Consider the following 27,706-nt stretch of genomic DNA (forward strand, 5'->3'; position numbering starts at 1 on the left):
AGTTGGGTTTGCCTTCATGATGGATGATGAGGGAGTGGTATAGAACCAGCACTCCTCTCTATCCATAGTTGAATACTGTGTTCCTTTCCACTCACAGACAAATGGTTCCTTTTATTTCATCAGGAGGTTTTTATACACAACATAGGAATCAGACTTTTAGGGTTGTGGGCCCTTAAATCTCTGTTATCTTTTTGGTGCCTACTGAAGACATTTCTTTTTCAACAAGCCTTTTAAGTGGAGTCCTTTTCTCACTCAGCTCAGGAGAGAACCAGGACGGTACAGTGGTTACACCTCTCAGACCAGGACTAGAAGCTCACGGGGTCACCCTGGAAGAGTTACTATCTCTCCGCCTAACCTTACAAGGTTATTGTAAGGATAACAAGGGGAGGAGGGAGGGAACCATAATTGCCACCTTGAGTTCCTTGGAGGAAAGGAAGGATATAGGTGAACTGACTAGGTTAACAAACTTGCATATCGCCAGAAAAAAGGAAATGCATCACACCCAAAAAGAGGACAGATTTGCATAATATTTGCATATAATAAGAGATATGTATTGCTGCAAATGTAGAAACAATTTCTGTAATTCATAGAAATAAATCTCACCATAGTGGGAAAGACTGTGACTAGGTGACTTGTGCCCCTAGTCTGCCAGCCAGATGCTAATTGTGAATGGGCAACTTCAAGGCCTCTGCCCTGCCTTCTAATGGCTCTTTTGTCTTTAAACCAGACTTAGACTGAGCAGCCCTTCAAATATAAGACCGTCTTTTGACAGCCCTTCAAACAGAGGCCTGTCTTCAGTAAAGTAGGACACACAGCCATCCTATTCATGACTTAATAGTCTCATGGTGCTGCCTGAAATGAGATAAAGGATAATAAGAGCAGAATAAGGTTTCCACTTCCTTTCAGCCAAAAAAAAAAAAAAGCCAAAAATGCAAAGGAGTTCCCCAGGCTGTTCCACACTTACATGCTGATTACAAAACAACTTGCTGAAGTTTCCATTAACTATGGAAACCTACAAAGTGTGTGTATGTGTGTACAGCAGGGAGATGGGTCTTGAAAGACCACCGGAGTAACTGCCAAGATCATCCCGAGCAAGGCAGGAGGCTGCTAGGTAGTTTCTGCAAACACTCTCTCCAGCCAAAGAAGACCAAGTAGGAATATAATTCCCAGTGAGTCACTGGAGTCAATTTTTTTTGGGGGGGGTGGGGGCGAAGACACCCTAGGGAGATCTGAAAGGAAATGAGCTGATACAAGTGACACAGCAGGCATCCTGCAACCTTGTGAGGCAGCTGCTGGATTCCTCTTGGCAGCTGAGCACAGCAGGGGGAAGGAAACAAGACACTCAGCTGGCCTGCTGAGAGCAACTGCCATCTGCAGGGGCAAGCAAGGGGCACACAGCAGGAGGGCAACCAGCCTAGAATGCTCTACCTGGTTTTTTGGTGGCACTTGCCCCTGTGGTTTCATCCACACAGAATGTTTTAAAGGGTTCAAGCCAACTCTTTTCTCCCTTGATGCAGGAGAGAGAACATGTTCTGCATGGCTAAGCCTGCTCCAGTGTCGCCGAGAGCAGCTTTTGTGAAACTGGTATCCTCCAGATGTTTTGGATGACAATTCCCGTCAGCCCCAGGAGCTGGAGGGCATAAGATGCACAAAGGGTGCTCTACAGCAATGTCAGCAGTACTGTAAGTGCTACCCCCACACAGGATCCACCTATAACCCAAACATGTGTTTGGGGACCCATTTCTTCTTATATTTTCTGCTATATATTTGTATTGTGGTAGTGCTGCTATTGGGACACACCTTAGATCAGGCTGGGATCAGTCCACCGGTTGAAGGCCACTGCTCTAACTAGAGCAATTTTTACCAAAAGAGGGAGAGAAGCAGCAACATGGAGGTGGAATAGAACAAGAAGTCATGACATATGGGAAGGTGGATGGAAAACCATCTCTGCTCTAGTCTTGGCTATAGATGTGACTATTAAGCCTGATTGCGCACCGCACATTTGAGGAACAGATACACCAAGCAATTCACAGCATACACAATCTGACCGGGCAGCCATAACAGATGAGTTTTTCGTTCCAGGCACAGAAAGAACTGCTTTTTATCCTTAAAAACCTTCCAGCTGCCTCCAGGTGATTAGCGAGAGGGAGTGCTGCAGCTGTCAAGGTAAATCCTTCAAGCAAATCAGCTCAAAACAGGGAGACAAATGGCAAGTGATGCTGGGGAGGGGTGCACTTCTATTCAGATGCTGCCCTCTAGAGGTTTGGTTTTGTAAGATCCAACAATGCACATTAAAACCTTAATAGCCATAATAACTTATTAAAAGCTGCCATTTGCTTCAGAGGACAAAACATACAGGCATCCATTCCAATTACAGATCTTCCGCTGCCACATTTCACTTATGCCCTTAGAAGACACCTGATCGGACCCCCTATGGCAGGGTAGAATTCCAGATTAATCTAGATCAGCAAGTATGATCTAAGTATGCTACAGGACTTTAATTTCTAGCTTCTGGCAGACTTCAACATGCCTAGAACCACGACTGTTCCAAGCATCTTAGTTATGTTTTGCATAATGGGTCATTTCTAATATGTTGAACATATGAAGGTGCCTTATACCAATACAGGCCATCAATCCATTTAGCTCTGTGCTTTTTATGCTGACTGGCAGCAGCTCACCAGGGCCTTAAACAGAGCAGGGTTTTTCCCAGCCCTGGTACTGAGATCATTGCATTTAAAATGCCAGGAATCGAACCCAAGCTCTGCTACTTGAGTTGTGGTTCCGTCCGTTCAGAAGACACATCTGATTTTTATCTCTACTGATAACATCTGGGGATTGTTAAGAGTACTTAGCTAGCTGAAAAGTGTCATTTGATGATGGATTTAAGTGTTGGCTGCAACCCCACAAAATACTTATACATGTCAAGAGCTGAGTGGTGGTGCAGTGAGGACTGAACCAGAGTTGCACTGAGACAGGCTGGGCCTCTGGAGAGGCAACACTGCTGCTCATCCTCACCAAAGGCAGGGCACAAAAGGGGGTGGGAAAGGAAAATATTTAGCAAAGAGCACAGATAAAAATTAATTGTAAACAGAGCTGTTCAAGCAGCCCCAGGATATTGATTGCTGCATGAACATCTGAAGCTGCTTTGTACCAGGTCATACCATTTGTCCATCTAGCCAAGTATTGTCTTCTCTGACTAGCAGCAGCTCTCCAGGGTCTTAAGAAGAGTGCCTTTCACACCACCTGCTACCTGAGCCTTTTTGAATCTACAGATGTCAAGGATGCAACCTCTAGGTCAGGAGTTGGGAACCTGCTGCCCCTCCAGAAATTGTTGGGCTACAACTCCCAGTGGTCCTGCTGGCTGGGGCTTCTGGAAGTCCAACAACATCTGGAAGGCCACAGGTTCCCCACCCCGACTGAGCAGCAAAGCATGTGCTCCATCGTATGGTCCCTCCCCAAAAGAAAACAATGAAACACCGAGGAAGTTCACAAGCCTTTTCTCAGTCTGTCTTGTCTGCAACCCGAGTCCAACATCAGTCTCAGGAGCCTCGTCCAAGGACCTTGTCTCATCACGTACCATCATCCCGCAATGGGCCTTATGCTACCAAGACAGCATGTACAAGGGAAGCTACTCAAGCGAACCAACCGGTACTGGCCCTTGGGAATGGATGCAAGTGTCCCATGTGATGCCAGTTTTTTTTTGTTTTTTTAAAGGAACTTGCATCACAAGGCCATCACAGAAGAGGGAAAGCCCTGTGCATCTTCCCTTTCAGACAGAGAGAGACAGAACAAAAGGGAACCGTTTCCAGGAGAGAATGTAATCCATGCTACTGGAGGACTAGCAACGTTCCCACGATTGCCTCCCTCCTTGCACAGTGGAAGGGATCGTAGTTCTTTTTGGCACCTCATGGGAACACGCCATGTTAGGCAAAAGGCATACGCTTGCTTCTGTGGGGTCCATAACAGAGCTTGGAATAAGAAACCCAGCATCTATAAGTCTTAGCCCTAAATCTTCAAACCCACTGGGCCATGTCGGTGAGGGAAGACTGTTGAAGAACAGGAGGGTTCTACAATTTGCTTGCCCTCCAAAGGCAAAACAATTTAGCTGCAAGAGCTATGAAGATGATGGAATAAACCCTCTTCCCCCCACTCCAAAAAAAGCATGTTAACAAGGAACCATGACCAGCCAGCTCCAGACAGCAAGACAGATCGCTCAAGATAAAATCCTTGAATATTAATATATTTGGAGTGAGCAGCCCACACATCCCTTCTTCTCCATCAGCTTTTAGGACATCAGGTGTCTAAGCTGCAGTTGAACTGGTGCTTGAGTTCCATATGCGGCAGTCCTGATCATCCACTGGCCGTTTGCTGGAACATTTTCTGTGGGGGGGTTCAGATGATGTTTCATCAGACCAGGGTTTAGTGACAGGTGGCTCCCCACTACTTTTGCTGACAAAGACAGCTGGGATTTTAGGAGATAGTTCCAGCTCTTCCACCTGCTGCCCTGTAGCTGACTGACAGTTCTTGCCTTTTGGGTTGTGCCCAGCGGCCTGGTGCTTCTCTCCTTCCCCTCTAGAGTGAGCAGTGGGGAAAGGAAGATGCCGAGTACTGCTCTGGGAAGCGCCACTTGGAGCACTGCTCCCCAAACGCGTCTGAGCCACAGGGATCTCTTCCATGGACTCTGCTGACTCAGAATGGTAGTCAGCTGGAGGACCTGCAGCCTGGACCGGACCGTTGCTGCCCGTGGGTGTGACTACTTTGGGTGTGGCAGCTGGAATGGGGAGGCGAAGGCTAGAGGATGAAGAAGTCAAGGAGGTGGCAGCTGTGATGGACAATTCTGCAAACAGAAGAGGAGGAAGAGGTTGTTAGGAAATTGTATTTCTCTCCTTCTGCAGCAGCAGTAGGGAGCCTCCAGTTCACGGGCCAAATTAGGCTTGGCGGGGTCCTACTTTGGCTCGACTGGCCATTTCCCCTCAACTACGCCCACCTGCTCCACACCTGACCTCCTATGTGATGTCAGCTGTGGGCAAATAAAGACACAGCTACAAAGGAACAGTCAGAAGCCTTAAAAGTGTGCTCCTGATTGCTTCTTGGGAAATGAGGCTTGCTATCAGCATTGATCAACAGACTGGTGGTGACAGCAAGGCCCACAGGGATCAGCTGCACTACAGAATTCTCAATAGAGAACTTCACAGTGCAGCTGATTCCCGCCCAAAGTGGGGTTTGCTACAAGCACTGATCGGCTGACCAGCACTTACAGTAAGGTCAGTTATGTCACCTGACTTCATGGTAATCTCAGGTGATTGACAGGAATTGATAGGTGGGCAACCTTGCCCTTCTGTACTGGGGGAAAAGGGGAGCTCAGGATCAGGCCCAGTGGCTGCATCCTGTTCTTCTCCCCTGTTCTACACAAAGGCTAAGGGGACAAATGTAACAGAGTTCAGAACTTCATGGCCTTTGGAGTGTGAACCCTTTGGTCTGTAAAAAAAGAAGTGAGCTAGAGAAAGGAGAGGTGACAGCTCTTCAGTTGCATCTGGAAGCTATTTATTGGTCGTCTGGTGATCACATGCAACTATACAGGTTATATGCTTCCTGTTGCTGAGAAGGCATGCTCCAATGTTTAGAAGCTGCAGGAAGAGAAAAGGAAGAGCCTCCCTGGATGCTCTTTGGCTTAGAAAAGAACTTTCTACAGCCACCTAGCCAGCCTGAGAGAGTGGGGATTGTGGGTATCTAGGGGTTCTCTTTCCATTCTAGTCACATTTCCTGTTTTATTGAAAATTTTTGTCATTATGAAATAAGAAAAAGAACTGCTTAAAAAAGATTACAAAATATTCTATATAACACCATACCCAACATTACGATTCACTAAAAGGTTATTGACTAATCTAAGAAAATTTCTATCTCCTGGCTTGATATCTCATTCCTAACACCATAAACTAACTGCTAACACTTTCTACTTTCTATGCCTTCTCATGTCACCTGGCTGGAAAGCTGGAAGAGAGGACCATGGGTCATCAGGCATCTTCGATCTTTCTTCTAACACAGAAGAGGGAACCTTACGCAACTTCTTTCTTCTTTTCTTCCTCTTCTTTTTCTGAAGTTACACCACAAGACAAACCAACACCAACTGAGATCCATAGCAATTGTAATGGTTACAGAAGCGCTGCATTCACCCTTGGTCAGCCCTCTGGGGGATCTAAACATTAACAGATCCACACTCTCACTCTCACCTGTGGCTGGTCTCCAGCTTGCACCCCTGGAAGCTCCGGGGTGAGGATGAGCTTGGAATCTGAGCCATCGCTGCGGATACAGAACTTGATTACACTGAAAAACAGAAGAAGGGATGTTGATTTCTCACATACCAATCCATTTTTAGAGGTAAAAACACTGCTCCCTTTGTCAGTCCATCAAGCCTTTGCTACTACAGTTCTGGTTTAGCGTGAACTGTCAGAATTTCTTCAGAAAAAAGAAATGCCTCTAGTAAAATGTTTTTAATGTCAGCAATACAAAAATAAAGAGCGTTTCTTGCTGTATTTGCTGAAGAATTTGACTAATTTTATTTGCAGCTTAACACCTTGTCGTTTTTCTCATTTTATTTGTTCAATAAACCTTCTGAAAATAAAAAAGAACCAGAAGCAAAATAAAAAGTTGCATCATGCAATTACCAACAGGTGATGCTTTTCAACATATTTTTCCTCTTTATGTGTAGATAAGCATGTATGTAAAATCCAATGGCAACTTGGAGATTTTCTGTATATTTCATCATAATATTACAAATCCTTGTTATATGCCTTCAATTCAATTACAACTTATGGTGACCCTATGAATCAGTGACCTCCAAGAGCATCTGTTATGAACCACCCTGTTCAGATCTTCTAAGTTCAGGTTTGTGGCTTCCTTTATGGAATCAATCCATCTCTTGTTTGGTCTTCCTCTTTTTCTACTCCCTTCTGTTTGTCTCAGCGTTATGGTCTTTTCTAATGAATCATGTCTTCTCATTATGTGTCCAAAGTATGATAACCTCAGTTTCATCATTTTAGCTTCTAGTGATAGTTCTGGTTTCATTTATTCTAACACCCAATTATTGGTCTTTTTCGCAGTCCATGGTATGCGCAAAGCTCTCCTCCAACACCACATTTCAAATGAGTTGATTTTTCTCTTATCCTCTTTCACTGTCCTACTTTCACCTCCATACATAGAGATCGAGAATACCATGGTCTGAATGATCCTGACTTTAGTGTTCAGTGATAAATCTTTGCATTTGATTACAAATTGTACTTCACCTCTTTCCCATAATCTGAAGAAAGGCATTGATAAATTTTGCTGCATATGTCCCTTTGTTAACATTTATACACAGGGAAACTTATCTTACCGTTCACATAAGCAGCTAACCTCTCTACTTATAACTATGCAAATGTCTATGCTGAGTATTATGATGCCCCAGATTCCTGGAGAAACCAGACATGTTAATTTCCTCTCCCTTCAGAGTGACTTCATGCAACTATTTGCTGTAACTCTAGGACAACTTCTAAATAAGCTCAAATATGTGAAAAGCAACTTAGCATTGGCTTTACTCACTCTTTCCCAGATGCTAATCCCGAAGAATCCTCCACCTGGATATCAGGATTGGTATAGCCAAGGCTTCCTCCATAAAACTGCATCTCCTGAAATGTACAATAGTTATTTAAAGCTAACAGAGGCAAATTAACAGCCAGCGCATCCTAACAAGTTATTTTCCCTCTCCTTATTAGAAGTCAAAATTACTCCAAAACCTTGTTTATACAACTGCCTTCACACTCTGGGACAATGAAGGAAGATTTGATGATTTAGCATAGATACCTGTAGATTTCAACATCATTATTCCTTTTTAAAAGCCTAATCCTCTACATACTTTCCCAGAAGTAGGTCTGAGTGTGTTCCATGGGGCTTGCTCTCAAGTAGACATGGACAGATTGCAACTTCAACCATGCCTTAAAACCTCAGCCTTAATAAAAACAAAACAACTTGCAGGCATAGGTATGTGTGTGTTCAGTTTTCTGTAGTTGTTTTATAATAGTTGATAAAAAATGAAAGGGTGGGGCAATAGTTTATGAAAATGAAAATATATGAAAATTCTGGCTGTGTTTAGTTGAGAGGATCAACAATATAAATCCCTTCACTAAGAAGTTATTTCCCTACTAATGCTACTTTCAGATCATGGCTTGTACCTCCCTCTGGCAGCTCAGCCCAGCACAGCTCTTGCCTTCCAATCTGATACTTTCGGCATTTAGCTTGTAGCTAGACTAGATTATGCAAGCTAAATTGTGTCTCATCATGCAGCACAAAGAGGCTATGGAGGGTCACTCTGCACCCAAGATGTGCAAAGTCTACTTGCAGAACGTGGACAACTTTCTTAACTTGTAAAACTAATTTTATATTCAAGATGAACAATGTCTACAGATTTCAGAGCAAGGATTGATCTGGCATAGACTGCATGAGAATCAATTTTTTAAAAATCCATAGAATCAGATTTTAAAAATTATTATTTTAAAAAAAAATGTAATTAGTACATTTCTCTTATAAGAATAATTTGCTCAAAATTAAATCACCATGGTGTTTATGTCAGGGCCAGGGCCAGCAGGATGCTGCATATGTCCGGGGGAAGAGGGAGGGTGTTGGTGCAGCTGGGCTGCACCAGCAAAAATCCCCCACCTGGGCACAGCCAGGGAACTTCATTGCCACCAGGATGCAGCCAAGGCTTGGCTGGCACCAGCTGAGGCCGGTGCAAAGCCCCAAAAATGTGCATTCTAAGGGTGTGTGGAGTGGAACCGAGGGGAGAGGGATTTATGCTGCATCCTGGCCCTGTTTGGCTCCATCCTGCAGCCCCCAGTCCTGGCAGACACTATGCCAGGAAAAAGGTTGGTAAAATGAAATATGCATTCAGTTTCCTTCTGCCAAGCCCTGCCGCTTAGCCAGCATGCTCCCCTCCCTGGAGCTCCTGAACAGAGACAGGATGTGGCAGCCCCTTATGCTGTCCTCCCTTCCGCCGGCCCACCCCATATTGGATTTCTCCCTAAAGCATGGTAACCCTACAGTAAGTAACTAGACAATATCAATGCTCTCTACCAGATGAACTTAATTAAAGGAGTTTTTTTCTATCTACAATATATGAATAACTGTTTGGGTGTATTTTTTGTTTATTTTTTAAAATTAATAATATTATTTATATATTTAATAAATATAATCATTTTAATATTTCTACGCAGCAACTGAAAAATAAAAACAGAAAGTTTGTCATATCTCACATTTATTTGATTCTATTTATGAATCATTTCCCATAAAATATCTCAGTGATTTTACAGTCAACAACTGTATTTATATTTTTTCATCTGTGACTAATATTACACTGGCTACTGTTAATAAATGCATAACATTTCTAGTCCAGTAATATATATATTACTATCTTTTATATATTCTAATAAGGTAACTAACAGTTCTGTACTTTTTTTTAATGTCAGTGATGACAGAAATCCAGTATTAAGGCAGGTACAATATATATTGTACCCTCCGTGGCGCAGAGCGGTAAGCGGCAGTAACGCAGCCGAAGCTCTGCTCACGGCCAGAGTTCGATTCCAACGGAAGGAGGAAGTCAAATCTCCGGTAAAAGGGGTCAAGGTCCACTCAGCCTTCCATCCATCCGTGGTCGGTAAAATGAGTACCCGGCATATGCTGGGGGGGTAAAGAAAGGCCAGGGAAGGAACTGGCAATCCCACCCCATATATACGGTCTGCCAAGTAAACGTCGCAAGACGTCACCCTAAGAGTCGGAAACGACTCGCACTATAAGTGCGGGGACACCTTTACTTTTTTTTTTACAATATATATGACACGTCACCTGCAAATGAAGAGGCATTCAAGTATAACTATTCATATTTGAGAAATGATCGGATGGTAAACAAAGAACCATTTGATCATTTCTCAAATATGGATATGTGCGCTCTACCTACCAAGCATAGGTATTTCATTCATTTTCACCTTATGAAAATGAACTGCTGGGCCAAAGCAGAGTGAAGCAGTAATAAGCAATAGGGTAAAGAAGAAGGGAAGACACAATTGCCTTGTGCTTAGCTTGCTATATTCCTACAAGGCTGCTGATCAACTGAAAGCCCTTTTATGGGAGTATTTTAAAGACATCCCCTCTATAGGTAACCCTCACTCTCTCACAACGCGCTGCCTTTTACTCCTCATCTCTAGCAGAAAGGGCACTCAGGGTTCAGAACTGGGAACCACAACGCTGAGACTGGAAGGTAAAGCTGTAGAAGCTGGCAAATCACTTTGCGTGGCTCGTTGGGCCAAATCCGGCCAACAGGCCACTTGTTAACCTTCCCTACCTTACCTGAATGGGCCTCACTTGAGGAGGGCAGGATTCTAGCTGCTTGTCAGGATCCTTCATCTCCTGTGGGGGACGCTGCTGCACAATGTATTCGTAGGTGGTCATTCGATGCCACACTAAGGAGAAGGAATGGAGAATAATTACATGAAACAATAGAAGAGGTTCCTGCTCAGACACTGAATAAAGGTGGAAAAGCTCAAAATTATTAACTGTGACGGTTGTAGCCAATGCTAGTCCCACTGAGTAGACCCAGTAAAATGAATAAACATGACTAACTACTCTGAGTAAAATTTAAATGGCTATAGCCCTAACTCTCTCCCTACATAAGATATCTGTATCGTTAAATCAAAAGGCAGAAGTGCTCAAGTAAAAACTGCACACAAAATACTCCAAGTCGACAGAACAGCCACTGGTTAAAAGACAAACATGTATGCTGGCTGCTCAAAAAATGCAGTTTCTCTGCCAAAGAACAATGATCAAAGGGAGATATTGGGGTCTGAGCAATGAATGCTCAGCAAAACATTTTTTTGTATATGAAAGTGATTGTGTAGAAAGACTCTATATTACACCCTCCTAATTCCTATATGGCCGGCAGTGTCAAGGGGGTGAAAAGCTGGTGTATCATAGCCATGAAACTGAGCTATGACTCAGGAAGTCCCAGTTCAAATGTCACCTCTGCCACAGGATCACTACGTAGCCCTGGGTAGGCCACTTACTCTCAGAGCACCCCCACAATCTGCAATATTGAGACATGAATGCTCATCTACCTTATAGGGTTATTGTAAAGATGTCAACAAGTTCACATTTATGAAGTGCTTTGAATAATAATTATTATTATTTACATACATTCTAAGGAGTGGAAAGGAAGAGGGGAAGCAAGAGCTATGATGCTCAGCCAGAAATTTCAGACAAGAGGAAACATTTCCAGTTGCTTCTTACACAGTGTGTGTGTGGAGAGAGGGGAGTCCAATGAACTTGAATCGCAGTACAACATGACAAGGTGATACCTACTGAGGTAAATGTGGAAGACCAGCAGGTGGCCCAACAGGAACAGAGTCAGCAGCCCCAGGAGAATAAGAACACCAGTCAAAGCCAAAATGGCAGGTGCGTGAGTCTCAATGGGAGCAGCAGGAAGAAAGACAAACCACACATCTGTTTGGTTCTTCAAGCCTAGAAAATGGAAATACACAAATAAGCTAGTTTAAGCCAAGTCTCAAGTGGTGGAACATCTGAAGAAGAAAAAAGTGGATCTAAGCATATGCAGAATAACTTTGTGTTTGAGTAAACCCAAGCAGGTGCTCAGGTCAAAGGGAGCAACTTCCAGGAAGCTTCGAGCTTGGACATATCTTTTTAGAAGTTAACTATTAAGGAACTGCATCGAGCCCCTCTTGAGCTTAGACTACTATAACAGCATACAATTGTCACAATACTTATCAGCAGAGGTGTACCCTGACTGAGAGGGCGCAGACGGACAAAGGGGAAATCTTGCCCACAATGCGACAGCTCCTCATGCAGAGCGCAGGTTAGTACCTTCAAAGTGCTGGTTGGTGCGTAACGTCATGGGGTTAAGGAAGAACTCCACAAAAACGTAGAAAGCGATGAGCAGGGTTAGGAGAAGGCCCAGGATGGCAGATATCACGCTATTCAGAAAGAGCCTGCCAAATAGTAGAAGATCTCTCAGCACCTTTCTTTTACCCATAGTTTTACCCATGGTGCATTCATATCAGCAGTGGGAATCTGTGGCACATGTTGTTAGGAGTTGGAGGGCCCATAGCTAAGGATGAAGGAAGGCCCACACTCCTGACTGACTCCAGCACTACACTGTTGATGCGGCTCAATAGAAGAGAGGAAGAACTACCTCACAAGAAATGAAAAGAGCCTTGCTGGACCAGACCAAAGCCCCATTTAGTCCAGTATTCTGTTCACACAGTGGCAAACCAGATGCCTATGGGAAGTCTGCAAGCAGGCTGAGAGCTCAATAGGAGTCTCCTGTTCATATTCCACAGCAACTGATACTCAGAGGTATGCTGCCTCTGAAATTAGAGGTAATATATAGCTATCATTGACAGCCTTATCCCCCATGAATTTGTCTAACCTCTTTTGAAGCCGTCCAACTTGACGGCCATCACTACTTCTTGTGAAAGTGAATTCCATGGATTAACTGCAATGTGTGAAGAACTACTTTGCGTTGAATAGTCCAACATCCAGCTTCACTGGATGATCCTGGATTCTAGTATAGAATTATACCATGTATAATTTTATACACCTCTATCATGTCCCCCACTTACCTACCATTTTTCTAATCTAAAAAGCCCCAAATGTTGTAGCCATTCCACAGAGAGGAGTTGCTTCAGCCTCTTGATCATTTTGGTTGCCCTTTTCTGCCCCTTTTCCAGCTCTACAATATCCTTTTTTCAGATGCCACACTCAGAACTATACACAATATTCCAAGAGTGGTCACACCATGGATTTGTACAACAGCATTATGATACTGGCAGTCTTAATTTTCAATCCCTTTCTTAATGATCCCCAACATGGAATTCACATTTCTCACAGCTGCTGCGCACTATGCCAGCGTTTTCACCGAGCTATCCACCATGACCCAAAGACCTCTTGCCCGGTCAATCACCGTCTGCTCAAACCACATTAGCGTATAAGTGAAGTTGGGTTTTTTTTGCCCCCAACCCCTTAGTAGTTCACATGTACTGCAGCACACATTAGAATGGTAGCCTCTCATATTTTAAGTCTGATTTGTGGCATACATACCAAAAAGGTCAGTCACAAGAGGCATACCCTACTTCAGTGCTACTAAAATAATAACAATAATAACAACAACAACAACAATAAAACTTAGCCTTCACTAGGTAGAGGGAACAGAGCAAGAGAGGCAGCCGTATGTCCAGCTGTCTGAGTTAGGGTTCAAGATAAGCATTTGGACCAGGAGTTCCAAATATTTGGTTCTGGAAGTTCTAATCTATGCTCCTTTTTAAGGGCTACTTGAATAAATATGTATACAATTTTGACTGGGATCTTAAGTGCATTCTCTTATCTAAATATAGTATGCTGCCATTTTAAAAAGGGGGGAAATTGGGTATTTGGACTGTAGGGGCTGAAGCACATTGTAAAACAAGGTCCATGGATGATTCAATTGTCTTGCAGTAGCTTTGCTAGTGTGGGTTAATGCAGTGCAGCCCATACCAATAGTTCCTCTCTCCCACACAGTTGTTGAGCCACATGCAGTGATGATCAAATCCACACACACACTTGTTGCAGGTCCCACAGTGCTTCGATCTGGAGCTCCTAACAATAAGAAAGGAAGGTTCAGGTTAGAATGGATAAACCTCAGCAGAACAGAGCTAACTACAGTCTGGAGTTGCTCCCTCCTGCCCCAGTTTGGGATGCTACCCTAGATGCCTAGAACACAAAGAAAAGGAGAAGATGAGTAGAGCCAGGTGTCCTAAGGACCAATTCCACACCCTCTCTTCCCTTTCCTCCTTCTTTCTCTCAGACTAATTGAGTCCATTCATATATTTGGCAACAATCAAAGTCCCACTTAAATGCATGGGAGCAGCACAAGACCATCACCGTCCTCTTAGCTACTATTGACGTCTATGCCTCCTGCCAGCACATCTGAGTAAGATCATTCTAGCCTCTTTCTTGAGGCAACAATGGAAATACTGAGACACAGATTAATAACCAAAACCCCTACATAACCCCTCAAGTTAGCACAAACACAGCAGTGTCAGTGGCTGCTGCACTGTCAGTAACCTCCTGCCACCAATGTAGTGGTGCCACTGGCTTCCAGGGAAATTAAGCAGCAGCAGAAACACAGAACCCTATCAACATGAAAAATCACTGCCATGGCAGTTATTTTTTTTCATTTACTTGTACTGGGGAAAAACTGGAACACAAAAGATTGGATTGCTTCATAGACCACAGATGGCTATTTAGTCAACATGTCCACAGGGTACAGCTTCATGCTCAGTGAATCCCCAGTTTTCTGACTGCTGAAGGTGAAAGGAAGTTAAATCAAGATGTCATTCCACAAGTATTATGGTCCTTGCATGTTTCATCTGATATTTCCAAGAATGATTGCTGCCTGAGGGAGGATTCAATGAAACAAATGCACAGGAAAGATAAGGAAAAGCAGGACTAACTCTTACTTACACATCGACATCACAGATGTGACAGTGGCGGTTTTCAATGACATGAGCATGCTGGCTTCGATTGAATGTGCTGAGTGGCCCCTGGTAATTCTTTTCTCGCACACCTTCATCAGCTGGGTCAATAGAAATGGCTGCAAGATGAACTACTAGATGGCAGAGAAAAAACACTCCAGGGCACTGAGGTGGGCATAGTTAAGGGGTGTCTCTACAAATATACTGACTTCTTCTTTTCAAGATCCCACTGAAGTGGACAAAAACTTCAGTTTAAAATCTCCTCAGTTAAGAAAAAGGTCCATCCCTTTTGCCACCAAGCGGGTCTAAGGATTCAAATTATTCATTCATTCATTCATTCACAAAGGCACAGGAAAAGTAAAACTAAAAGATGTGGACAGAGGTATTTATATTTATTTATTTATTTAAATTTAGATCCCGCCCTTCCCCCCAGCCCAGGAGTCCAGGTATCAACAACCAGCACTCTCTCAACAAAAGGAGGTGAGCCATTATTGGAAAGAATATTGCATTTATTCTTTAGGAAAGCACAAGATATTAGCCAAATACGACAATCCTACAAATTGGAGTAAAGTAAGGGTATAGTCTGTATGACAGGAACACTCAATGATTTAAGAGTTTTCTACCATTTTTAAATAACCTCACCAGTGATTCATGACAGCTGTGTTTGCAACACAAACATCAACCTGTAAGGATACTATATACCCAGCAGGAACCCAGTGAGTAGGCAAGAGCGGCACAAGGATGCCAAAGCCAACCAGTGCAAAGAAGAGGAAGAGCAGCCAGGCAACGAACTGGAATGGATGTGGAGGCCAGCTCCAGCCATTTCTCCGGGCATGCTGGGACTGGGCCTCAAAAGCGGCTTCATCGCTCTTCTCTGGTGCTGTCTTATTAGGTGGTTTATTGCAGATGTTCATCTACCACAAGCAGAAAAGAAAACTGAGAAGATGCTTTTTTGAAAGAGCCCCAGAAGACAAATTTAACAGCGAAAAACCTCTCTCAGTCCAAACTTTCTGTGCAGAAAAGGCCTCTCTAAACACCACAGAGGTAGCAATGCAAAAAATGCCAGTACTCAGGAACATAGGAAGTTGCCTTATACTGAGTCAGGCCATTGCTTCATCTAGCTCCATATTGTCTACACTGACTGGTACCTCTTCAGGATTTTAGACCAAGGTCTCTTCCAGCCCTACCTAAGAGATGCCAGGAATTGAATCTGGGACCTTTTACATGCAAAGCAGATTTTTCTTTAGAAAAAGACCACCCAATAAGCTGGTCTACAGCCTGCCTTTTACTATTTGGAGGCTCGCTTAGGCTAGGTCTAAGTGTTACATTTACCATGTTGTTAGGCACCAATATGGGAAATTAGGTGTAATATTGCCATGTGCATTGTTGTTCTAGCCCACTATTCTTCAACCCCAGCCAGCTTAGCCAACGGCCAAGGAAGATGGTAGTCCAACAACATCTGGGAACCCAAGGTTAAAGATCAGTGCTTTAGAAGAGTCTTGTGTAATGCATCGCATCCCAACCCCCATAGCTGAATGTGATGGTATGTGTACCCCAGCAGGCAAAAATAGTACTGAAGCAAAGTTTTGCTTTCTCCTTCCAAAGGGTCCACCCTTAACTAATATGGCTACTCTAATGATTTTCTCTATTTATGCCAGATCTTTGAGAGGCAACCATAAAGAAGAGGGCTGGACTGTCTCCACAAGATCAGCTACTCTGATTGCTGCACAGACTTATTGCAGACATTACACTGACTCATGTTAAGTAGGACAGCACACCAAACCATACTGAAATTCTTAAGGCGATTCCTAGGTGAAAAGCAGAAGAATCAACACTCTTGACATACAAGCAAACTCCAAACATGACAAGGCGAGTATAACATTTAGACCTGGAATAACTCAAAGCCATGGAAGACACAAGTCAATGGAAGCTTTCCTTACCCCAGCCTCAAGATGGTGGCCACAATTTCACAGTGCAGGCCTTCTTAATCTGATCATGTAGCTCTTAAAATGTTCTCATAAGGCCCACAGCCTTTTTCTCTATAAATAAAGCAAGTGAAAGCAAATCAGAAGAATTAAATCATATTAAAAACATTTAAAAAAACATTACAGGCTTAAGTGCTGCAGCCTTCAATAGAGAAACACTGTTTTACCTTTTAAGTTACACTGTTCTTGAAAGCAATTTTGTACCATTTGCTGGTTTCATTTTGACCCATTTTGCTGAAGACGGGTGTGATGGAAAAGCCTGTTGTAGGCCATCCATTCCTGCTAAGGGACGGCTGCTTTACTCTCCAATAGATGAAACTGTCTGAACTCTAAAAGCTAAAAGAGGCAAGCTGTCCATTGCCTGCTTTGGCCAGTCAAATTGAGACACAACAGACACCTCTGCAAGAGGAGAGAGTTTATGATTTTCTTTTAGTATTACATAGTAAACCCTATCTATAAGCAAAGACTGGGCTAATATAGCACTTGTGCACAATAGACATTGTATAGTTGTTTTCTGTGGCAGAGTAGGACCCAAACCAAGGAGTTCAAATTATAAGAACGGAGGTTTTGACTAAACATTTGGAAGAACTTCATGATGATGTGAGCTGTTCAACAGGAGAGTAGACTTGCCTTGGAAAGTGGTAACATCCCTTTCATTAGAGTTTTTTTTAAAAAAGCAGAGTCTGGATGCCCACCCCCCACCCCAAAATGAGGGATGCTGTAGCAGTTGATTCCATGTAGCAGGGGAGGACTGAATTAATTACTTTTTTTTAAAACCATGTTTTATTGTTTTGTATACTGAAACATACACAGGCATCACAGAATAAAAGAAGACAAGTATCAAACAACATCAGGTCTCATTCGTGTTAATCATGTTGCAGCACCGAAGGAAGGAGTTTGCGGGATGGGCTTACAGCTGGACAGTTTGATGTCGCTTCCTTCTCTATGATTCATGCAACAATACCCTGGTGTATTGCCAGGCCTCTTAGACACTATCCTTATAAGGAGGTACTACATATGCAGTACATACTCAAGTTCACAGTACCTAAGTACAAAACATCCCAAATTTCCAAGTCAAGGATTGATATAACCTTTGACAGAGGCAGAGTCTCTAGTGACAACTAATGACAGCTTATGCAGTATGATGGTTAAGTACATGAGCTATTGGCTGAATGTCCTGAGCGAAAATCTCACCTCAATCATGGACTCACTAGGTGACTTTAGGGAAGCCACTATTCTTTCAGATCCTCATTGGAAAACAGGGACAACAATATTAGCATGTTTTACAGGATTGTTGTAAGGATTAGGAGGAAATGCTGTAAAGATACTACATTATTATTATGAATCACAGTAGAACACTCTTGCACCAATGGAGTAACGAAATAATAATATATAAAGCCCATAGCTCTGCTAGACAGCACTTAACAGAAGTTCTTGTACCTAGCAAAGTCCTGCATTGCACTTGAGGGGTTACACAGCGCCTATCACACCATTGTTTATAGACTGTTGTCATCTAACATGGAATTTCGTAACTGGAACAGAATCCAGAGATCAAATTTCTCTCTCTCTTATTTAAAGGAGATATTCAAGCCTTCACTGAAAGAAAAAAAAAGATGGCTGAGATGGCAAAATTTTCATTGTCGGGAAAGAAGAAAACTGTGCTTATAGGTCCAAACAGATTACTTTATGGATAGGCTACTACTTACATCTTTCAGTCTGAACCTGAGATATAAGAACACCTTTATTTTTAAATTAATGAAATCAAGGATACATGCTCCTCCAATTTTTGCCCTTGACCACATTATGCATGTTCACGCAGCAGGCCCTGAACAACTGTTTCTTTTGCTCATTCGGTAAAAAGGTCTTGCCTATAACTAACACCTTGCTCTTAAATTAAAATTCTCCATTAAAAAAGAGCTCTATAGTAATCATTAATTGGTTTGCTCTTCAGCATCCCCTCTCAAACAAACTTTGAAACAACGATTTATGTGCCAAGCCAAGAGATACTTGGAAATGGAGGCACCTTCTAGAGCAGTGATTCTCAAACGGTGTGCCGGTGCACCGCAAGAGGTGGCTAGGTGTGCCGCGAATATTATGAAAGTATACTATTATTAAGTTATTTTTATTCATAGTTTAAAATATATTAATATATTTTTAATTTTGTACATGAAGTGCGCCAGAAAATATTTATATGTTTTACAGTGCGCCGTGAACCAAAAAAGATTGAGAACCACTGTTCTAGAGAAACAGCTGTCCATGCATTATAAAAGGGTGTGATATATCTAGGGCCATTCAGAGTTTACTAGTAAGGAGAAATTATAAATCACAACTGTCCAAAAGCCTCAAATAGGAAAAGCCAGTCTGTGGAAGGAAAACACAAGTAATGGAAAGTTTTTATTCCAGATCTCAGCACGCTATGCAGTCCAGCAATGTCCATTATGCTCAATTAAACACCAGGCTTTTGCCTCTTAATGTCCATTAACAAAAATGACTAGGGTCACATCCACACTATACATTTAAAGCACTCTTGCACCACTTCAATTGTCATGGCTTCCCCCTAAGAGTTGTTAGGAGACCCTTAAACTAACATTCCCAAGATTCTTTGGGGGAAGCCATGACTGTTAAAGTGGTATAAGAATGTTTAAAATATATGGTGTGGATCTAAACTCCTTGAAAGAGCAGCATACAAATGGGATAGACAGACTCTACCATTCTGAAATTATTGCTACCCAGCTAGATGCCCTGGGTACTCACAGAGTACTCACAGGTAGGGCAAGATGGGGACATCCGCCAGTTTGTCCTCAGCACCTGGTAATCAGAGGTTTATTGCTTCTGAACAGACATTCCACCTTAGGTGTGATGGCTAACAAACTGATGGCCTATTTTAACTTAAAAAAAATTTTTTTAACACAAACGTAACATTTTGTGGCAATTACGTCTGTGAGTTTTTCAGGTACTCTGTGAAGAAGTATTTCCTTTGGTCTGTCCTAAACCCCATCCAGTTAATTCCACTGGATGTCCTAGGATTCTTTTCTGTTTGTTTGTTTTAAGAGACAGGTCTCCCTATTGTCCGTAATTTTTTAACTTCTGTGTTGCCCAATCCCAGACATGTTTACTCAAAAGAGGATCCCACTGAGTTAAATGAGATTTACTCACTAAGCATGCATAGGATTGAAGGTTAGTTGGTTGCTGGGGGGTGCATGAATGTGAAACTGCTAAGGGGGTGCATGAACAAGTGAAACTGCCTTATACTGAATCAGATCACTGGCCCATCCAGCTCAGGGCTGGGGAACCTGTGGCCCCCCAGATATTATTGGACTGCAACTCCCATCATTCCCAACTATTGGCCAGGTTGGCTGAGGCTGATGAGAGCCAGAGGTTTCCCAGCCCTGATGTGGCGTAATGCTTATTCTGAGAGACAAAGTTTCAGGGAAATATCTTTCCCAGTCTTTCTACCTGAAGTCCTTTTTTTTAGGTGGCAAATGAGGACATCAGTTTCTGACATATAGTTTAGCATGAAAAAGCAGCATACTGGTGCACTCTGCCCAATCACTCCCACTTTGCCCCTTCCACAATGTGCGCAAGATAACCACACCCGGAAGCCTTGGCTTCTCATTCTGTCCAAACTATGGATTGTGGGTTTTTGCTCTCTAGCAAGCCATGATCTGTAAGGCCAACAACAAACAAAGGCTTACAGATGGCTAGAGATCACAGGTAGTTAAGGAGCAATAATAAGCCATGATCTTTGGTTCAGCCGTAACCAGGAAACCAACGTTCCCCGGTTTGTTGATGCCACTTACACCAGGAAAGAAGTAAAGTGGGCGCTATTGGGTAGTGTGTGCTAACACACTGCTCATTTATGCTAAACCACAAAAAGCCAGAACCCTGACTTGTAATTGAAAATGGAAATGGACTGCCTTCAAGTCGATTCCAATTTATGGCGACCCTGTGAATAGGGTTTTCATGGTAAGCAGCATTCAGAGGGGGTTTACCACTGCCTTCCTCTGAGGCTGAGAGGCAGTGACTGGCACAAGGTCACCCAGTGAGCTTTGTGGCTGTGTGGGGATTTGAACCCTGGCCTCCCAGGTCATAGTCCAACACCTTAACCACTACACCAGACTGGCTCTCTGACTTATAATTACATGTTAACATTCCCGGAGTCTTCATTCAACCTATGCTACAAGAATGTCATGAAGAAAAGGCACTTTCCTCCCCTAAGTCAGAATGAAAGGAGATGTCCCCAATCAATCAACCTGTTCCCTACTCCATCTTTCTACGACCCCATGATTCACTTGTCATGTCCCCAAATCTTCTGTCACTGTATTAACACAGATGACAAGCTACCTGGACAGAGACAGTTGTACTACAGAACACCTAATCATAGCATTAATTAAATAAGAAACAATTTTGGATTTGTTTGCTTTATAAGTTATTTAAACCCTCAAGAGAGAACCCAGCCATGGGAGAGTCATTTGGGTGTGGCTGAAATAAATTAATGTTTTACTTCACTTAGGTAGTAAGGAAATTGACTGTGAGGGAGACCCTGGGAAGTGGAGAAAAGTTTGGAGAGATAACGTAAAGACAAGGAATGGTGTTTGCCAATCTGACTCTTAGCAAATGAAATGAAGCCAAGAAAGATAATCACCCAACACTCCAGGTATTCTTCATTTGACTTGCAGCACATTCCTAAGCATATTCACCCACAAGTAAGATACCACCAAATTCTGTGATTCCCCACTACGTCCAAGGCAATGCAGAGCATGCATTTATTTGGAAGTAAGTTGCCTAGAGACCAGCAGGGCTCATTCCAAGTCCATCTGCATTGCAGCCCAAGTCTATGGATGTTTACTCAAAAGTAACAAAGGCAGTTTAAAAAAAAAATCACTGTATTTGGCTTACTTAGGCTGTGATGCTTGTATTTTCAACATTTTTTGTGTGAATAGTCATTGTTAACGTAATTATTACTGTACTTTTCTACATCTGTTTTATTCTGAACTCACCATTTCCAATGCCACCCACCCAACAACTGACACTTCCAGCCTGTCAATATTTTCAGGTGGTATTCAATCACACAGCAGCAAACTCAAGTTATAAAGTTCACTGTTTGTTATTGTTGTGTTGCCAACAAACCTGCTTCCCCAAAAGATTGGATTTTTTGCAATAAGGAAAGTAATGAGAAAACACACTAAACAGTGTAACGCTGTGCCACAACTTCATCTAACATCCCTGGAAACAAATCAGAACGAATGCTCATTAAATAGCCAACGTCTTCTAGTCTCCCTGCAAACAAATCTGGCTGAATGCTCAACAAATACATCATCTGGAAGTACACTATGTGTAACTACTAACCCCATAGAGTATACCTGAATCAATCATACCTATAACTCAGGATAACACTTCATGCATCTGATGAAGTGGACTGTAGACCAGGAAAGCTTATGCCCACATTAAATTTGTTAAGTCTTCAAAGTGCCACAAGTATGTGTGTGTGTGTGTTTTGGGGGGGCGTAAATCGTACTGTGTCCAAATCAATAGGACTCACTCCTAGGAAAGTGTGCACAGGTTAAGTGCCTGCTTACTTCCGAGCAGACTTGTACTGTATAGGATTGCGCTTGCCAATCGCTTCTGTAGGACACCTATCATAATTCCAGCACTAGTTAAAAGCAGGTTTTTTTAAAAAAAAAAATTAAAATGGATTTAAACGCTGCAACCAGAGAGAGCCCCGCTCTACTCAGCCCAGACCCAAATAATTGCACAGCATCCCCCGCCTCAAAAAGCACTTCCGTAGAGATTTATAGAAAGCCACGCGTACACCAGGTCCATAATCCCACTGCCACCAAAGACCACTTCCCAATGGGTTCCTAATCCCAACCAACCAACCAACCGAAGAGGGAGCGGGGGCTCCGAGTCCTTTCTTATTACCTTCCCCCCCCCCAACGCAGTGGTGGTTCCGGGCGGCCACGCACCCGCCTCATGCCCGGGAACGGGAGGGCGCTGAGGGGCCCTCTTCCTCAGGGCGGGCCCTGCTGGACCAAAGGCTCCTCGGCTCGGGTCAGGCCGCGGGTCCCGTCTCCATGGCGACAGCAAGGGCAGCGGCCGGACTCCTCCCATCCTTCCAAGCCCCGCCCCCTCCCTCCTTTCTACGGCGCGTTCCGTTACCTCGGCTATGCCCAGTATAGTCCACCTCCTCTCGGCAGGCAGCGAGTACTGCAGCTCTCGCCTCAAAAACAGAGGCAAGCCCTGTGAGCTTGTTCCTGCCATCCCATCCGCAGCCCTAACATCCTCGAATTATACCATATTTGTCAATTTCGGTTCTCTTCAGTTTCTCATTTTCCCAATCTTAAATCCAGTTCTTCGCATTTCTGCAGCAATTCGTGATTTTTTTAAAAAAAAATCCTCATGAAAAATCTTCGGCATTTTAGTGCGAATTTCTAAAAAAAACATTTTTGTATGCAGTTTTGATTCATGCACACAATTATGAAAGCAATTTTTCCTAATATAGTGCATATTTGCATGCTAGTTTCATGAATATATTCATTTTATGCACTTTTCCTTTATATGCATTTTGTGCACACTTTCCCTCAATATATGATTGTATTATTAATTCATATCCCTTTCTCCCAAAATCAGACTCAAGGTGGCTTACAAAAATTAAAACAAATACAGAAAAAAACATCAGAAAATTTATTGTTAAAATGTAATTAAACTATTTATAGAATTTAAACCATTTAAAACATATCCATTAAAAAAAAACAAATATAAAGATAAGTAGAACAGCACACTATTAAAAGCCCTAGTTCCTGTCAGAATAGAAAAGTTTTCACCCACCAGCAGCAGGGCAGTAAGGAGGGAGCCAGTCTAACCTCCCTAAGAATTTATTTATTTATTTATTTAGTTAGTTTCATTTATAAACCGCCCATAACCAATGGCTCCCTGGGCGGTGTACAACATACAATAGTACAATAATACAATAAATCAGTAAAATCACTCGATATAAAATACAGATGCACTAAACAATATTAGAAACAACTAAAGCAATTAACACATTGAAATACATAAAAATATATTAAATATATTTAAAATGTATTTAAAATGCATTTAAAATGCCTGGGAGAATAGGAAGGTTTTAGCCTGGCGCCGAAAGGATAACAACGTAGGCGCCAGGCGTACCTCCTCGGGGAGACTGTTCCACAATTCGGGGGCCACCACAGAAAAGGCCCTGGATCTTGTCATTACCCTCCGAGCTTCTCGATGACTCGGTACTCAGAGGAGGGCCTTAGATGTCGAACGAAGTGCACGGGTAGGTTCATAGCGGGAGAGGCGTTCCATCAGATATTCCATTAGGTATTTCCTAAGAAGGAAGTCCCAGAGCCTTGGGGCAGCCACCAGGGAAGACTTTTTCCCGTGTTCCCACCAGAGGTATCTGTGAGGGTGGCAGGACCAAGAGAAGGGCCTCCCCTGAAGATCTTAGAGCTCAAACAGGCTCATATGAGAAGATATGGCCCTGCAGATAGCCTGGACCCAAGCTGTATTCATTTTTATAAACATTGTTTGGTTGGAGGACTGCATCACAACATTTGGATAAGTGGGGATTTTGAACGATGGCTGTGTGTTGGTTCTCATATTGTTTCAGAAAGTGCAAAATTGATAGATTCTGCTTTAAATGTGAACTGACTAGAATTTCTCCAACCCTAATCCCCATTATAAGAGCCAGTGTGGCATAGTGGTTAAGGTGCTGGACCACGACCTGGGAGACCAGGGTTTGAATCCCCACATAGTCATGCAGCTCACTGGGTGACCGTGGGCCAGTCACTGCATCTCAGCCTCATGAAAACCTTATTCATAGGGTCGCCATAAGTCGGAATCGCCTTGAAGGCAGTACAATCCCCATTATCACACCAGACACTTCAAAACAAGATCCCCCCACTTTCTCACAATCCCACTCTAAATCTCATTTTAAATACAGAGGGCACCAACTCCCCAACCTCAAACAAAAGGCGCATTCAGCCAGTGATGGCAAAAATCACCTGTCCTAACACCTCCCGTACATAACCATTCCAGTCCAAAATGGAAGTGGATAAGTGTTTTTCTCCCTCTGTCATAACGCGAGAACTAGGGGACATCCAATTAATCTGAATGTTGGGAGAGTCAGGGCTGGCAAAAGAAAACACTTCACGCAGCATGTAGTTACTATGGAATTTGTTCCCACAAGATGGAGCGATTGCCACCAACTTGGACAGCTTTAAAAGAGGATTAATCAAATTTATAGAGGATAAAGCTATCAATGGCTACTGGCCACAATGGTTATGTTCTGCCTCCACTGTTGGAGGCAGTATACCTCCCACAACCAGTTGCTAGGAATCACAAGTGGGGAAAATGTTACACTCAGGCAGGTCCTGCTTGCGGGCTGTCCATAGGGATCTGGTTGGCAACTGTGAGAACAGGATGGTGGACTAGATGGGTCATTGGCCTGATCCAGCAGGCTCTTATGTCCTTAAAGTGACAGCTTCTCTTCTTAATCACTCCTGTTTTTTGTTTGTTTTCATTCTTTCCAGTTTCACTTGCAGGTTTGGGAGGAATAGCAGGCGTCCTTTGAAACAGACCTGGTGGTATATTTTTGTAATGCGCAAGATACACAGTGCCTCTGAACATATGAAGAATGTCTTGCACTCCCTACAACTACACCCCCCCCACAAACACCTGAAATTAAAGGAGTTTTAAAACATCAGTTTGTTTATATTTATGAAATAAATTAATGACCGCTCCACTTGTTCTCAAATGACATGGAAAAAAGGGAAACTCTTTAAATAGCCTGGAAAAATGAGGAGGAAGCAAACAGGAAGGAAGGAAGTCTGATGGAACAGAATAATAGAGCCATTTCAGGAGGTGACAGAGGCCACAGAAAATGAGATAGGGGAGCCTCCCCATCTCTTGGCTTTTGAGGAGACTCTGGCACCTCTGTTCTTACAAACTGGCAAGGGTGGAAATATGAGCATTATCCACATGCACGTAAAACTGAGTACTTATTTGAGATGGGGACAGCACACAACATGCATTTCTGTTTTGTACAGCATATTGGGCAAAGGAGTCCAGTAATTTAGCATTTATAGGCACGCTGAATTTAAAACATTTTTTTTTTAAAAAAATAGCCATTTCCCTAGGCAATGAAAGTGGCTTTTAAAGCTCCATTTTACCTCAAACAATTTATTCTGAAGATTGTACTTACTTAAATTACTTAAAAGTTTCCATTGCTGCATCAGAAATGTTATGCAGAGGGGCCTCGTTTCTGTCTGAAGACCAGGACACTCTGTTAAACCTGCAAGCGTGCGTACCTGCAACCAGCAAAGACCCCAATGAAGAAAACCTTCCCTCTTGCATGTCTGCATCTCTCTCACTTAGGCAATACTTGACTCCATTCTCTTTCTCTCTGTCTCTCACCCAGCAGCACTGGTGGAAACTGCCTGGCCAGCAAACATTAAGAAATCTCTGAACAGAACTACTGGAGCAAATCCAAAACACTGGAAGAAATCTAATGTGCAAAATATTTAAAAACAAGTGGGCAGCCACTCCCTTTTTGGCCTACGACTTGGAAGCTGTGCAAGGCCACACCCTGTCAAGCAGTCATAAGAAGCCACATGTACAAGTTGAAATCTTCACACAGAAATATGGAATGTTTTCCTTGAAAAAGGGGAGGGTATTGACGGGAAGACATTGAAAAGGGTTGGCAGGTTTTGATTAGATGATGGACTAGGCAAGTCGCATTTTAAGGAACAGGCCTTTACTGTTCCTTTCTTCGTTCTGTTTGATTTTTCTCATTCCTTCTCTGAACTAGATGCTACTTCCCATGTGGGTCATAGGCATCCACAGAGGGGAAGAGCCATAATCCCCAGCTTTCATTTTTTAAAAAGAGAACACATTTCCAGCATTAGTAGAACCTGAGACAAAATATACAGACACTTTATTTTTTTTATGAGAAAATAGCCTGCTTCCCAATTTCATTATTTTACTTTGCCCCATCCCGCAGAGAGATTCCTGTGGACATCCATGAGGTGATGTTGCATCCTCAACCAAATCTCCATTTCCTGTTCCTTCTGATCATATTTTCAAGGTAATGCAGCATTTTAATGTTTTCCCTCTCCCCCTCACAACAAACATTTTTTCTTTAATTTGGTCTTGGTGGAGGGGGCCGTTACTTCATGTAAGGATATGGTATTTCACATTCACATCATTTTATTGGAACAACCATCACCTATCACTCACTCCAGTCACCTAGCACTAGATGCTCTTCCTCTTTCCGAGACGCAGTAGCTGATGTGTAGGTATGAGAGCTCAGCGATGGGCTAGGGAATGCCAGCTGCGCCTGACCCATCTCTTTGCCAGATCTCCGATGTCTCAAGCAACTTAGCCTCACACTCAGGAGAGCCAGGGGTTGAGTAGCAGCCTGGCGGCAGTGGGTCGACATATCCTAGGCTGCCTAGTTCCTGCAGCTGCCCTCTGGCTTCCAGGTGTGCAGGGCCTGCTAAAGCTCTTGCTGCTGGGGGCCCACTTCTTGGCACTGCTCCAACTAATGTTCAGCTCCCAATGTCCAAGCAGCTATGCCTTGAATTGGGGCCTAGATACCCACAGTTCAGGCATGCAAAACACCACTCCCTGAGGCCACTCCCCACAAGGCCATGCCAGGGCAAAGGGCGGTGCAGAGCCAGAGGGAGGCCACCCCAGCCTCCTCCTGCTACTGGAGCTTCTTTTAGGGGAAGGTTGCCAGGCCCTCTGATCCTCCCCTCTGCAGGAAGCGGCTTCTGCCCTAGGCCCAATCTTGTTCCCGTCTCCTCCACCCATCCATCCTTTCTCATCCTTACCTGAAGATTGCACTGCCCTTTGCCATTAGTTTCTGAGGAGGCTATAACTGCCTGGTGCCAAATAGTAATACCTCAGGGAATACCACGAATCCATAGCCCACTAAAATTTGCAGATGGGACTTAGAGCTCTTTTACCAAAGGAGGTCAAACTCACAGAAAGCCCGTGCAGGGTCTTTTGAGTAGTGGCTCCATCTCGCTGGAATTCACTGCTAAGAGAGGCTCAGCTAAGCTCATCTATGCAGACTTTTTTTGGGGGGTGGGGGAGGAGATATCAATTATGTATGAAATACTTACACACCTCCATTCTGCCAAGGGT

At 43.2% G+C, this 27,706-nt stretch overlaps 1 protein-coding gene across 7 annotated transcripts; it reads right to left on the reverse strand.

The window, feature by feature from the left end:
- ZDHHC1 (zinc finger DHHC-type containing 1) lies at positions 1 to 26,045 on the reverse strand. 7 transcript variants are annotated; one of them, XM_061593806.1, is made up of 13 exons: positions 22,457 to 22,638; positions 17,729 to 17,781; positions 16,490 to 16,588; positions 15,245 to 15,463; positions 14,539 to 14,714; positions 13,570 to 13,671; positions 11,902 to 12,026; positions 11,383 to 11,541; positions 10,375 to 10,487; positions 7,579 to 7,664; positions 6,231 to 6,324; positions 5,980 to 6,094; positions 1 to 4,837 (listed from the first exon to the last, which is right to left on the reverse strand). In XM_061593806.1, exons 4-13 carry the CDS (start codon positions 15,461 to 15,463, stop codon positions 4,302 to 4,304), a joined length of 1,725 nt encoding a protein of 574 aa, XP_061449790.1. In that variant the 5' UTR covers positions 16,490 to 16,588; positions 17,729 to 17,781; positions 22,457 to 22,638; the 3' UTR covers positions 1 to 4,301. The 7 variants fall into 7 exon arrangements, with proteins under 7 accessions (XP_061449790.1, XP_061449794.1, XP_061449792.1 ...); XM_061593810.1 differs by lacking the exons at positions 17,729 to 17,781; positions 22,457 to 22,638 and adding an exon at positions 25,867 to 26,045; XM_061593808.1 differs by lacking the exons at positions 17,729 to 17,781; positions 22,457 to 22,638 and adding an exon at positions 25,761 to 25,858.
- Positions 26,046 to 27,706: the final 1,661 nt, after the last annotated feature.

The sequence above is a fragment of the Rhineura floridana genome, chromosome 13, assembly GCF_030035675.1.
Source record: "Rhineura floridana isolate rRhiFlo1 chromosome 13, rRhiFlo1.hap2, whole genome shotgun sequence".
Taxonomy (NCBI): domain Eukaryota; kingdom Metazoa; phylum Chordata; class Lepidosauria; order Squamata; family Rhineuridae; genus Rhineura; species Rhineura floridana.

Excerpts from the sequence above, each read along its gene's own strand:
- ZDHHC1 (XM_061593810.1), bottom strand. The coding sequence starts at position 15,463 with ATGAACATCTGCAATAAACCACCTAATAAGACAGCACCAGAGAAGAGC. Across the intron at positions 13,672-14,538 it reads CACATCTGTGATGTCGATGT|GAGCTCCAGATCGAAGCACT; the intron begins GTAAGTAAGAGT and ends TCTTATTGTTAG. Across the intron at positions 6,325-7,578 it reads GGATTAGCATCTGGGAAAGA|TGTAATCAAGTTCTGTATCC; the intron begins GTGAGTAAAGCC and ends TCTGTTTTTCAG.